The sequence below is a fragment of the Sinocyclocheilus grahami genome, unplaced genomic scaffold, assembly GCF_001515645.1.
Source record: "Sinocyclocheilus grahami isolate Dianchi unplaced genomic scaffold, SAMN03320097.WGS_v1.1 scaffold331.1, whole genome shotgun sequence".
NCBI classification, from domain to species: domain Eukaryota; kingdom Metazoa; phylum Chordata; class Actinopteri; order Cypriniformes; family Cyprinidae; genus Sinocyclocheilus; species Sinocyclocheilus grahami.
Window position 1 is genome coordinate 202696 of NW_015505510.1, and position 14031 is coordinate 216726.

At 38.7% G+C, this 14031-nt stretch overlaps 1 protein-coding gene across 1 annotated transcript in view; it reads right to left on the reverse strand.

The window, feature by feature from the left end:
- The window catches only part of LOC107602601 (heparan sulfate 6-O-sulfotransferase 1a), a 155877-nt gene extending 142642 nt beyond the window's left edge, over window positions 1–13235 (reverse strand). Inside the window, exon 1 of the mRNA XM_016295143.1 lies at window positions 12448–13235. Coding sequence (XP_016150629.1) covers window positions 12448–12968 — 521 coding nt within the window. The 5' untranslated portion in view covers window positions 12969–13235. The remainder of the gene's footprint in view (window positions 1–12447) is intronic.
- Window positions 13236–14031: the final 796 nt, after the last annotated feature.

The following is a 14031-nucleotide window of genomic DNA, read 5'->3' on the forward strand; positions in this document are numbered from 1 at the left end:
ATGCTATTCTGTGTCAGCTGCGTCACGCGGATATGTTGTTTTCATTCAAATCAAAGCACAAACAACGTAGGAAACAGATCCCGCGTGACGCAGCGGATACAGAACAGCATACGTTGTTTACGTCCATCTGATATTCTCCAAAATGGCACCAGGGTGATGCGGAGGGTACGAATTGTTGAATAAAGTCGTTTTTTTTCTTTTGCACACAAAAAGTATTCTCGTAGCTTCGTATAATTGCGGATGAACCACTGATGTCACATGGATTATTTTACAGATCTCCTTGCTACGTTTCGGGACTTGGGAACATTTCAGTTGTGTTGCTGTCTATGCAGGGTCAGAGCTGTCAGATTCCATCAAAAATATCTTAATTTGTGTTCTGAAGATGAACGAAGGTCTTACGGGTTTGAAACGACATGAGGGTGAGTAATTAATGACAGAATTTAAATTTTTGGGTGAACTAACCCTTTAAGGAATCCTAGTATAATTAGGCTGGTTTTACGTTCACTGGTCACGAATTAGACATTTATCAGTGGGTATTTACATGAGTCGTACAAAAATAGCTGGACAAAGCGCACTGACATGGAACAGAATGCATCTTGTGACATTCTTAAAACTTGGATTATTTTTAGCCATGGCATTTTAGATAAATAAACTGTTGTATAAAAACTTACTGAACTGTTGTATAAAATCACATTTAAACTTGTGATATTCATGACAAAACAGCACTCGTGTCATATTGCAACTCTTATAGAGGCATTTTTTGCCACAATATCTTGAATTTTAGGGCATAACTGCATTTATGGAGTTGTTACCCTGCATCATATTTGTCAACAGTCAACTGTATGAACTGTAAGATGACGTACAGGTCTGGGGACGGGGCCAGTGCGTTAACTGCATTCAAATATTTTAATCGTGTTATTTTTTCATAACTAATTTAATTAACACGTTAAACTGACAGCCCTAATATTTATTTCCCCAGATTACTGACCTCAACCTTGTATCACAAAGAAATGCCATTTTAATACTTTACTGTATTAAATGTAAATGGTAGAGCTGTTATTTAATGCATTAACACAAAACAAGTTAATGTGAACAGGATTTACAGCCAGTGGCATCTTTATAGGTGAGATTATGCTCAACTTGGATTATTTTTTAACTTGACATGGCATCTTAAAAATGCAATACATTTCAGAAAGCTCAAAAACCAGTATGAGATGTGACGTCTCAAAACATCTAAATATGCATGGCTGTTTTGACAGCGCTTTCAAGTGGATGAATTTAAAGGGATAGTTCACCCAAAAATTAAAATTACCCCATGATTTACTCACCCTCAAGCCATCCTAGGTGTATATGACATTCTACTTTCAGACGAATACAGTCGGAGTTATATTAAATAATGTCCAGGCTAATCAATGCTTTACAATGGGTGTGGATGGTAATGCACCCATCCATTATAAAAAAAGTCCACACAGCTCCGGGGGTTAATAAAGGCCTTCTGAAGCGATGCGTTTATGTAAGAAAAATATCCAAATTTGCAACTTTATAAACCTTAATCTCTAGCTTCCGCTAACTGTCGTACGCGCATTCACGAGAGAGTGGTGTCCAGCGGATGATGTAGGATGTAGGCATAGCATAAACTCCAGTGAGAATATGCTAGTCTTGCGAGAAAAGTTTTGTTTACAGCAAGGGAAAACCAGTGTCCTCTTGGCTTATATCGAAATCCTCCGACATTTTTCTTTACAAATCCTCATTTTGTACTACTAATTCGTGACCAGTGTTTTGTTTTGCTCTCTCCTCTTCGCTTCCATGTTCATCACTTCATCACGTTTGTCACCACGTTTGGCTACGTCTTACATCATCCACTGGATGCCACTCTCTCGTGAACGCGAGTACGGCAGTTAGTGGAAGCTAGAGATTAAGATTTATAAAGTTGTAAATATGGATATTTTTCTTACACAAACGCTTTGCTTCAGAAGGCCTTTATTAACCACCCAGAGCTGTGTGGACTTCTTTTATAATGGATGGGTGCAATTTTTTCGACTTCAAATTTCGGGCTACCATCCACTCCCATTATAAAGCATGGATTAGTCTGGACATTATTTAATATAACTCCAATTGTATTAGTCTGAAAGAAGAATGTAATATACACCTAGGATGGCTTGAGGGTGAGCAAATCATGGGTTAATTTTCATTTTTGGGTGAACTAACCCTTTAAAAGGCTTTTCTGAGAGGATTTTATGGCACACACTTAAACAGAGTTTTTATTTGCGCTAAAAATATTTAAAATTAAAGAAAGGTATCTAATAGTCAACTTCACTAGTCGTCTAGTCAGTTGTAGGACAATTAGTCAACCATTGTGTCTCAACCCCTAGACCTAGAATATCTAATTGTGAATACAATTTGAAGATAAATTATTCATAAAACAATGGAAGTAAAAATGCGGAAAGGACACAAACATAGAAATCAAACGTTCCTAGAGTCATTCGTCCGAAAGCATGGGTCTCTTGATTTCGTGGTGGGCGGGCACTGATTCCACATTACCACATAACGGGCTTTGAGCACCCTGTATTTAATCCACACTGATCTGATGGGATTAACACATCGAGGTCAGGCTGCTGCGATCAGGCCTGCCTCCAAGCGCTTTTTCTTACCGGCCCGGGAAAAACTGGCCTGTCAGAACCTCTGCTTTCTGCTCCAAGCAGATCTGGAGACCGCCTAGCCATCTGGCTCACTCTCCCAGAGCCAGAATCCGGGTTCAAACGGAGAGCTGGAGGATTTTATAAGCTCTGAGCTACTGACCTCCAAACCACAAAGATCACACAACCGCTAACCACATCACATCAGACTATAATTTGTGGACCGGCAAACCAATATGCACACACACTCTTAAGCAAAGGGCTAGACCTATAACAATCGCAATGTGGCTTTCTAGTCCTCGTTGCCAAATATGGAGAACAACATCTTCAAGAACTAACTGTAGTGAAGAGCATCTTCATCCAATATCAAGCACTACTTGAGAGCTTCTGCTAATTTCTTTAGACCAATGGTGCTTTGTGCTCCACACATTTTTCTCACTATCATCTACTGTGCCATATTAACCAGCAGAACTCTAAAGTACCTCGAGAAAACATGGAGTTGACTGAACCACACAAGGTGTGTTTACAAGTACTAATTTTCATCAGTCAGAATGAATACAATCTGATTTCAGATTTTAAAAACGCTCTTTTTATATGAACGTTTAACACTGCAATCTGATTCACATATTCGTTTACAAACAAAACTTTAAAAAAGCAATCGCAATTTCGTCTCCGGAGCTACTACAAGTATTATTGTCACTTCTGCCTTGACGACTTATCTAAAAAGAAAGCTGACTGTCTCGCCCATTGACCAGTTCGTAAGACATGAGATGTAAATAAACATTTGCACATTCATATGACATAAATGGTATGTAAACATACACATCCAGCATTGTGCATTTGTGCAAGGTATTTTTAAAGGAATAGTTCACCTAAAAATAAAAATTTGCAAGAAAATGTATATTTAAATATGAGACTTCTATATAATATTGCTTTCTCCGGTGAAAAAGTTGTCTTGTCTGAACTAGGAGAGAAATATGCAAAGATCAAGCACTGTTTACATGCAAAAACAGAAGCTACTTGTGGATTACTGTGATGCTTGATCAGATCTCATTCTGAAGGCACCCATTCACTGCAGAGAATTCACTGGTGAACAAGTGATGTAATGCTAAATTTCTCAAAATCGATGAAGAAACAAACTCATCTATCTACATCATGGATGGCCTGAGGGTGACTAAATATTCAGCAACTCTTTCTTTTTTGTTGAACTATTCCTTTAATTAAATTGGGAAAATGGTCAGATTCAAGCGTTTACATACTCAATTCTTGTTGCTCACATTATTCCATGTCTTCACTACCCCTTTCAAGTTTTAGCCTGTATGATTACAGTCCACTTGCACACCTACAACCTTCAACCTACAGACAGTGGGCCTCATTTACGAAACGAACGTACGACAGAAAATTGGGCGTACGGTCGTTTCAACGCAAAACTTGGAATTTATCAATATGGACGAGAGCGGTTGCTACGATCAAATCTCACGTCTGGTCTCAGCTCGTGTAGGCTACGCAAGTATTTGAGTTACCTGAACTTGCGCGCAGCATAGTAAATATGGTGGAAAATTCTAGAATGACATTTATATTTTCCTGACCGTCAAATGAAGCTCATTAATCGATCGTTAACCAGTAAGAATAGAATGTCTTTTTTGTTTGTTTGTTTTATACTGGACTTTAGCATTATATGCGTGAATAGCAGCAGCGTAAACAAGACCGTGAGGATTCAATCGTTGCATCATGCACCTGCTGCGCTTCTGTGAAAGGAGAAAAACAGAAATTAAGTCTATAAAAGGAATAAAATAAATAGGATCACACAAAATATATAATAGGCTATAATATAATTAACAGATTAACAAAAGGGGAAAAAAACACTGTGCAACAAGCATAGGCTACGCTCGTTTTTGTGACACTCTTAATGCATTTTATTTATTTTCTTTGTGTCTTTTCATCGTCTGTTTGATTACGTCTTTAATTGATTTTTCCATACATTTCTGCCATATGTACATTAACTGACAGTCACCACTGATAAGCTACTAAATATTGTAGAAACTTAATTTTCTGTAAAGTTGCTTTGCAACGATTTGTATCGTGAAAAGCGCTATACAAATAAACTTGAATTGAATTATGTCTTTATTTGATTAAATCCATCTGATCGCACAGGCGCCTCACGCACACACAAACAACATTAGTTCTACTGTTGCCTGACATTTCAGCCATTTATCATCAAGTCAACCAAACATAAAAGTAACACTGTTTATTTGAAAAGGTCCGCTATAAAATCAGCGTGCAGCGCCCAAACAAACATTTTTGTGCATGTGAAGGATTTTACACGTATATTAGAACATGAGAGAAGTATAATGAATAATAGTTATGCAAACAAATGTTACAAATATGGCAAAAATGGAAACATTTGGATTCTTGTGGTATGAGGCAGGCTCGTGAGCCCAATGCCATTTCAGTTTTGTTTGACTTTGTATGCTGTTTATAATGAATGCCACTATAGCCTAATTAGTTTTATTTTTATAGTTGAATATATAATTTTATAACTACTTATTTTTTATTCTTCTTCTGTTCTAAATACCGTTAAATTTAAAATATGTTTTGTAGAGTGAGGGAAACTAAATCTGTTTATATTTACGAGTATTTTAATATACATATAAATTGCATAAATTAATGTAGCCTAATTGTTTGCAATTACAAGGTTAATGGATTGTGACGAGAGGGGCGAGGCCGGTGGAGTAATTGCTAATACGCGACACCTGCGCCACTCACCGGTCTCGAGTCTCACGGAGGAGCTCCGGAAGGATAAAAGTAGGAGTGACAACAGTGAAAGACGAGAGAGGACCAGGCCTGGAGTTTATTTTGTGTTTTGGTTTTGTTTGTGTGCGACAGTCGTCCGCGAGGGGCTGTCACGCTATTTTGTGTTTGTTTATTTTATTAAAGTTTGTTTAAATGTCCGCCAGTTCCCGCCTCCTTCTTCCCGAACTATGAACTTTGCTACACAGATGTTTTTGGAGTAAGATCAATTTCTCTTTGACGAGATTACTTCCTCTTTTGGCCGGGTTTCTTTTCTCCGTGTCGTAAACTCTAGGGGCGAGGCTTCTAAACCAGGGTGTTTTTAGGGCGTGATATTCAAACGACGATTGTTTTCTGCCGCCACATACGATCATTCGTACGATGAGATTGGCGGCATACAAATGTTTCATGAATCACACTTGAACTCTGTCGTAAGTTGATTTGTGTGCACGGATCTGCGCTCGTTTCTACGTTAGATTGATAAATGAGGCCCAGTGAGTTTGATGATGACCTGTCCACTTATAGTGACTTCAGGTGCAAAAATCTACAGTGATCCAGGCTATTAGGTTTTAAAGAAAAACTGGAGCTCTAAAATCTTTGCTTATCATCACAGGAAAGCAGTTGACCTAGCAAAGGTCTAAATAACATAGACTAAACAGAATTTAATTGTTCCATGACACCATGATGGGAGACTGTGGGGGTGTCCTGTACACCAAATATTGTTATTAACAATACAGAAGCCAGTTGTCCATTAGTAGGGCCTGCCATTTTAGAAATTACAGTAAATCTTCCATGAAAATACATTCCCTCTAATGTTCTAGTCACGCTTGGGGTATACTGTGCTGCCCATATCCATAAAGCTACAGTGTGGAAAATTATCTTGCCTGTTTGATTAGACACTGACACCGCTGAAGGAACAGGAAGAGATGGAGGGAGAGCGAAAGAGAGAGAGGCTGAAGAAATGAGTGTGGATGTATACGAAATTAAAAGAAAAGACTGACAGCAGAACTGCAGGATTTTTTTGTGCCAGATTATTGGACTGGGACTCAAAATCTGCTGCAATATCTTTAAATAGACAGGACATGGGGAAAAAGTGACAATAGGTACTCATAGCCCAGAATCCTCTCTCATCTCTCACAGAAAACAAAAAAACAAACACGGCAATTTCCCAGGAGAATACATACAGTATTTATAGATACACATACAGTGAGGTCCAAAAGTCGGAGGCCACTAACCAAAATGCTTCTTTTTAGCATTTTTCTAATTTAATACATTTGTTTCATTACTGCCAACATGACAGATTACATAAAAAGCTGAGCCAAAAAATTAGGAACAGTTAAAAAAAAACTCCCTTTTAATTTCATATTTGATTAATGTCATAACACCTTTTTTCAAATATTTTCTCTTGTTTTCTAAATTGGATTTTCAGTGTGGTTCAAGACATCTATTTCATCTTTTTTTTTTTTTTTATATAATTAGATGACAGTTCTTTCTCCCTCCATGATCTTGAATGCAAGTTCATAGAGGCCTAATATGATAATTTGCAAATTACTCTTTGCAGCTCACAATTGCATGCCAATATAATGTACAATTTCATTTTCCCCCTAAATAATCACAATAAATGTCTAGTATAACAGGAACATGACAACGTGGTCTGGTACCCCATCGGCACCTTGTCATTTCAAGTTAATTGTGTCTGCTTGATCACTGCGCCAGGCTTCCTAACCAGGCTGCCCCCCAACTGGGATTCTATCTTCATCTATGATGGCTAGAAATGAGAAATCACGTCAAATAGATTACTTAAAGAGACAATTCAACCATAAATGAGAATTCTGTTATGAAAGCAACATAATAGCCTCACACAGTAGCAGAAGAGTCAAACAGAAAACTTCCATGGTTATCTTTGGAGCCTGACAGCCAGTGGTCACCTTCAACTTTGATGTATAACAAAAAAAAAGGCAAGCTGGATTTTTTTTGAAAATTGAAAAGTCTTTTTTTTTGGAAAGAGTTAAAAGAAAGCATACATTTTAAGCAAGTCGAACATGCATTATATTTGCAAATTGTTTTGTTTTTTTTCACTTCATTATACTGTTAAATGTAATCTTTAGCAAATCTCAAAATGAATATCAATTTTTCATACTGTGCATTATAATGTTGCCTAATGATTCCTAAATTCACTTTTGCCATTTAAAGTAATTTTTAAGTGCTTCATTGTTCATTTAAACAAAATAGAATTTTGTTTAAATGAACAATGCATAAGCATAGCATAAAAATTATTATCAGCTATTTATCTAACAGAATCATTGCATCTCTAGTTCTGAACAACATAAGGGCGAGGAGATGATGAATTTTCTTTAAGGGGCGTCAAACAGACAGCAGCCCCCTTTCACCGATTCTTACTGAGCATATCGGCCAAAGAGCAGACGCAGACCCTTCATTAAACAGATTACATCTTGTCTAGAGCAGCGGGGCCAAAGACTGGTAGTCCACCATTGGGCTGGGTAAAACACAACTGCTGGTGGCTGACTGCACACCCACTCGCTGTGGGAAACATTCTCACACCTCACACCCACACGAGACGTCACTCTCCTCTGGACTCCATTCACTGGTCTATCAGAAACCCCTGTGCTTCATGCCTGAGAGCAACACACACCACTCGCCAGATGGCTTCCTGACTGAAACCGGTGCCTCAATGAGAATGTGGTGATACACATCTCGTTAAGCAATTAAAATGCCCCCATCGCTCTCATGTCCGCCAGGTCCCCGGGGGAGCAGCATGGCGTGAATGCGATTTGGAAAATGTGACTCTAAAAATCCCAACAATCCGAATAAGGCCTATGTGTAATTAAAAGCTTGTCCTTCGCCACATTAATGGCCACGAAGAGGGGAGCGGGCATCGCTTCCAAAGTCTCAGGAGCCGAGAGAGATTTAAATGTAAACAAGCCCGTTAAACGTGTCTAACAAGCACGAGATTGGCACAGCTGTCAGATGGCTTCCTGCCTGTTGCTGGGAATGGCGCTGGCTTCCATGAACTGAAACTCACTGGATTGACAACAGGTGTTAAACTCTGTGCTGTGGCACTCTGTCCCAACGTGCACCTAATCTCACGAATAAGCAGTTAAGACTGAAGAGGGTAAGGGTGAAGTACACATCTTAAAATCGTTCAGAAAAAAGTAGTGATCAACCAATATGGATTTTTTTTGATGGCCAGTACTGATATTTTAGAGAGCAGGATACCTGATGGCCAATATAAAGCTGATATAATATATGATATCACACCATTTAATTTGAAGACCATCAGCCAAACAGAAAAACTGAACAGTCAATCCAGTAAATTAAAAAATCCTAAATAACTTCCAATATACAGCAGCCTTGGCTATGTATCGGTCTACCACTAAAAAAAAGCATTTCACCACCATTCTAAATGTGAAGTAAACTTTCAAATTAATTGTCAACATCATGACAACACCTATAATAATTAGGGCTTCAGTCTGCAAGTAAAATGATAGCAGATGCAACCGAACAACAAAGTGTGATTCACAAACAAATGACCCTTATGAACGGTTCTTTTTTAATGAATTACTCACAAAAATGTAAATTAAGAAGTTCCACATACTTGCTGATCTTCTGACAATAGCAAAGCACAAAATTACCATTAAAATGAACGCACATCCCTGTGAAATGTTCAATGACGAACAAAACTGTTATTACGAACAACAATCTATAACGTGCACACTGTAAAAAATAAGTGTAATTTTAACTGTAACATTTTGTAAAAACGCTACGGAAAAAAAATGTTAATAGGTTAACAGTAAGTTCCCGTACTATATACAGGGAAAAACTGTAAAATATCTAACCAGACATTATGTAATTTTACAGTAAAATTTACAGTTTTTAGAAGTAAAAATAACAAATCAATGTATAATTTACAGTCAAAAACTGTAAACTGATATTCCCAGAATTCCCTGCATGACACTCCACATTTGAAAGTATTTTGTTTAAATAATCATGCAATTTTTACAGTGCAGTCTGGTAATCTGGAAACTAACAAAGTTTTTTTTTTTTACTTGTAGGCCAGATATACAAGCATAAAATATGACAGTTCACATTAATATTTGGTTGTATTAAAAACACAAGTCTAAAAAACACAACTATAGCAAGACAAACAGCCCAGCAGTCCTTAGAAGCTCAAAATCTCCACAAGAGATTTCACGGGTCATAAACAGTGCCGCTTTTCTCAGCCTCCTATGTGGCCACCATCCTGGCTCAATTGCCTTTTGTAAAATTTTTATTCATCCTTTTAATTTTCCTAAAGCACCCAAATTCTAAGAATTTTTACAGATAAAAAAAATCTCCCTACAGCTTCAAGACATAGCAATGAACAAAGTTTCAATTCACCCTACATTGGCCCTTTGAAATCACTGTAACTAATGTAAAAAGAGCACTTCCACAAAGCAGCATATCAAATCCGAATGATCTACGCACAGTATTTCCCATCTAATTATCAGAATAATGCAAATATTAAAAATGCGAAATGACAAAACTCCTCTCACCTCTTTTACCGCTGACCCTGTGCTAATTTCACAGACAAAACGAACATGTACACATGCGTGATGAATTAGGGGAGAATAGCACTGGTGTGGTCTGTCTGCCTTTATCATGGGAGAGATTAATCAAGGAGAGGAATGTGCATCCATATCAGTGCTGCATTCCTAAGGTCGCCAAAAGCAACAAGAGTAATGGCATCGCTGTGATACGAGGGATGTTTTACACTCGAGGGGATGTTGGAACTAGACTGTGTTCTTTCAGGTAGAGGAGCCGGGCTGGTGATTATTTGCTAAATCTGATCTGATGTATTTGACTTTGCAGAGCTTAGATAATTTAATCTATAAAATCCTATTAAAAACTAAAACAGTCTACGTACATGGCTCTGAGATGGATTTCACATCACTGCAAAAATAAGCGTAATACATTCCACAAACTGTAACCTATGCCCACTAGCTGTGGGTCTAAATGCTTTTATGAGACCACCATATATCCATTCGGGAAAGGTAATTAAGCCATTTCTTAACCAAAATACAAAACAAGATGACACTGACTACCAGTGGCCGCTGGCCAGTTATTCCTGACATGACTGCTTTGGCGTGTCCTGATGTGGTGAGTCCTGTAACCACTATCCTGGCAGCCAGTGTTCACTAGTGTTTACAAGGGGCTGTTTTACAACACTGTAATTTTCCACCTCCATCACTGGAGAAAACACAAGCATGCAAAATCGAATGACACAAACACAAGTTCTGTTTTCCACCTGAAATCGAAGGACAGGCACCATGAGAGCTTTACCTTACAAAACTTTTAACATGGTAAACATAGTTTTGTCCAAAATGCATTACATTAATATGAGCCAATAGTACTTTCTAATGCTTTCTTAATCTGTTTGAATGACGTTAGCTCAAGTAACAGTATCTTTTCAGAATTTTTACATGTAGTAAAATACTATGGTATAGGCCAGGGGTGGCGAACGTCGGTCCTGGCGAGCCGCAGCCCTGCAGAGTTTTGCTTCAACCCTACTTTCTAATGCTTTCTTAATCTGTTTGAATGAAGTTAGCTCAAGTAACAGTATCTTTTCAGAATTTTTACATGTAGTAAAATACTATGGTATAGGCCTACGATGGTTTCCATGTTCATTTTTTGAAAGGTTGCCATCCAGTTTCATGTAACCACAGAAATCTAACTAGACTCAACATCACTGGGCTTTTCACACTTGAAATTGTTAACCCTTTTGTCAGTTTTAACCCCAAGAAAACTTAATCCTGGGTTATCTTGTTTCATGTTTCACATTGTTCATACCATACCCTGAGTGGTCAGGTGTCCGATTTCTCACTCTGTAAACTTACAACCTATGGTTTAACGCTCTTTGCATATGTTTGAGGTGGGAAAATAGCATGTGACCTGTTTTAAAAACCGCTTGCCCAACGTTCAAATGTCACCAAGTAGATCTACTGTGCTTGTGTATAGTCTGCTAAAACATATGATACTTTTTCAGTAGTCGCACTGTTCAGCATTTTAACCCTTTCTCGTAAGACACTTAAAGGGATAGTTCACTCAAAAATGAAAATTCAGTCATTAATTACTCACCCTCATGTTGCTCTAAACCCGTAAGACCTCCGTTCATCTTCAGAACACAAATTAAGATATTTTTAAGATTAAGATATTTTTGATGAAATCCGAGCTTTCTGACCCTCCCATAGACAGCAATGTAATTACCACGATCAAGGTCCAAAAATGTAGCAAGGAGATCGGTAAAATAATCCATGTGACATCAGGGGTTCAACCGAAATTTTACGAAGCTAGGAGAATGCTTTTTGCAAGCAAAGAAAAGAAAAATAACGATTTTTTTCAACAATTTGTCTCCTCCGCGTCACATGGATTATTTTACTGATCTCCTAGCTACGTTTCTGGACCTTGATTGTGGTAATTACATCGCTGTCTATGGGATGGTCAGAGAGCGCTCAGAATTCATCAAAAATATCTTAATTTGTGTTCCGAAGATGAACAGAGGTTTTACGGGTTTTCATTTTTGGGTGAACTAACCCTTTAAACAGCGCTTGAACGTGTACGCGACATACATAGCCTACATAAGTGCGTGAATGTTTAATGACAACACTGGTTGTTTACGTTGTAGCATCGCGTGTCAGGGTTAACCTAGGGTTAAAAGCAGTGCTAACCTTCTTTACGATGTGAAACGTTTAACCCAGGGTTAAAACTGGCCTTTACCCAAAGTTTGAAAAGAGGTTAACCCAAGAGTAGTATGAAAAGCCAATGTAACCAGTGAATTTATGCATAATTATTACTGTATAGTTGTGTATACCGCAGATGATGGCAAGTGTTATTCTGTACTCGCTAAAGTTCTTCTACACACTGGCTGTGCCTCAAATCCTTTTGAGACAGTATTTTGTGACTGCTCACGGGGTTTTGAGACACAGCCAACACTTCAGACAAAACAATTCTACACAAGCATCACCTTTGGTTTTTCATGCTGTTCTCCTTTTTGTTCAAAACCCCCGGTACGCAGTTGGTCAGTTCGGTCCAGTCCGCGTGTAAGCCACAACTCCATCCGGTGGAGAACCGAGAGAAGAGCCAGGTCTCTTTCCTATTGGGTCGGTAACAGGTACACTTCTTCTGTCCCGGTCTACAGTCGCACGGAACCTCCAGCCTGACGTTCTGGACCAGGTGCCTCCCGAACGTGGTGCCTCCGGTCTTCTGGATGTGGAGGAACACGATCACATCATCCCCTTTGATTTCAAAATCCACAGTCCGCTCCAGATCCCTGATGGGGAAATAGAATTTCTTCACGTAATGTGGATCAGGAGTCGGGAAGAGATCCGCATCGTCTTCCAGCATGTACCCGTGCGGAGAGCCGAAGTTCATCATCCCCGGAGCCACGTACTGATACAAAATCAGCATGAACAGAACCGAGCCGACAACGATGAACAGAAATTTACTGCTCCTCTCAACCATGTTCCTTCCAGTGAGGAGGTTCATGTGTTACCATTTCCCGGTTGACTGTTTTTTAGGGTGTCTCCATATATAAACACACGGCAGTCAGAGCATCGCGCGCGGTAAGTGAATCGTCAGACACATAGGATCAGGATGGAAACGGTCGGACTCATTGCATCAGATGTGTTGCGGTATACGATCCACGATCTCCCTCCTTCCACCACTGTATGACACAGTGTGTTTAAAGTCCTCTACACATCGCTCTGAAGCTGCTCCAGCAGCGTGCACAGCGACACCCACTTTCCCAACACGCGCGCGCTCTACTCTCTCAAACACAAACGAGCACAATGTTTTGTTTCTAGTGAACGCCCGCGACTCCTTTTGCATTATGATATTTCTCTAAACTCAGCGGCGTTTTTTTCCCATGAAGCAAAGCAGCTAGTGCCTCCTCAAAAAAAAAAAATTTAATAATAATAAAAAAAATAAAAAATAAAAAAAAAAATATATATAAATAAAAATAAAAAGGAGAACAATCGACAATAAAACATAAAATAAAATAAAAAAAATTCGCACAGGGGCATCACGAATCTGCCTGAATGCCTCAAACTAGTTACAACGTAAACATCTCCCACACTTCTCACTATTACCACTTTTAGTCATGTCCAAATAGAAATGAATCTTGAAATGACTCGAATCATGCAAAGAGTTCATTTGCAAAAACCGATAAACGCCACGTTTAAAAAAAGAACTGACTGCCGTGCAATATTCACACATATATCATGTTCTTAACCTTAAACAAATGTTGTCACAAAAGTTGGTATTGTCCACTGTCAAGGCATCGCGAGTTCATGTTTTACAGCAGAAACCGACAACGCCCTTGTCGCACACAGCAGGCAGTTAAAAATGGTGAGGATGGATCATTTCGACGAACTTGATGAAACCGTGATATCATATCTTCTTTAGGGCATAAAAGGAAAATAAAAGCTGAAACTTTTTCACGGAACCTTACTAAAGCAGCATGTTACAGTGGAGAGGGACAAGCTCCCTGTATTGCGTGTAATCACAAAGCTTGTCAGGCATCTACATTGTCAATTGAGGAGATTACACA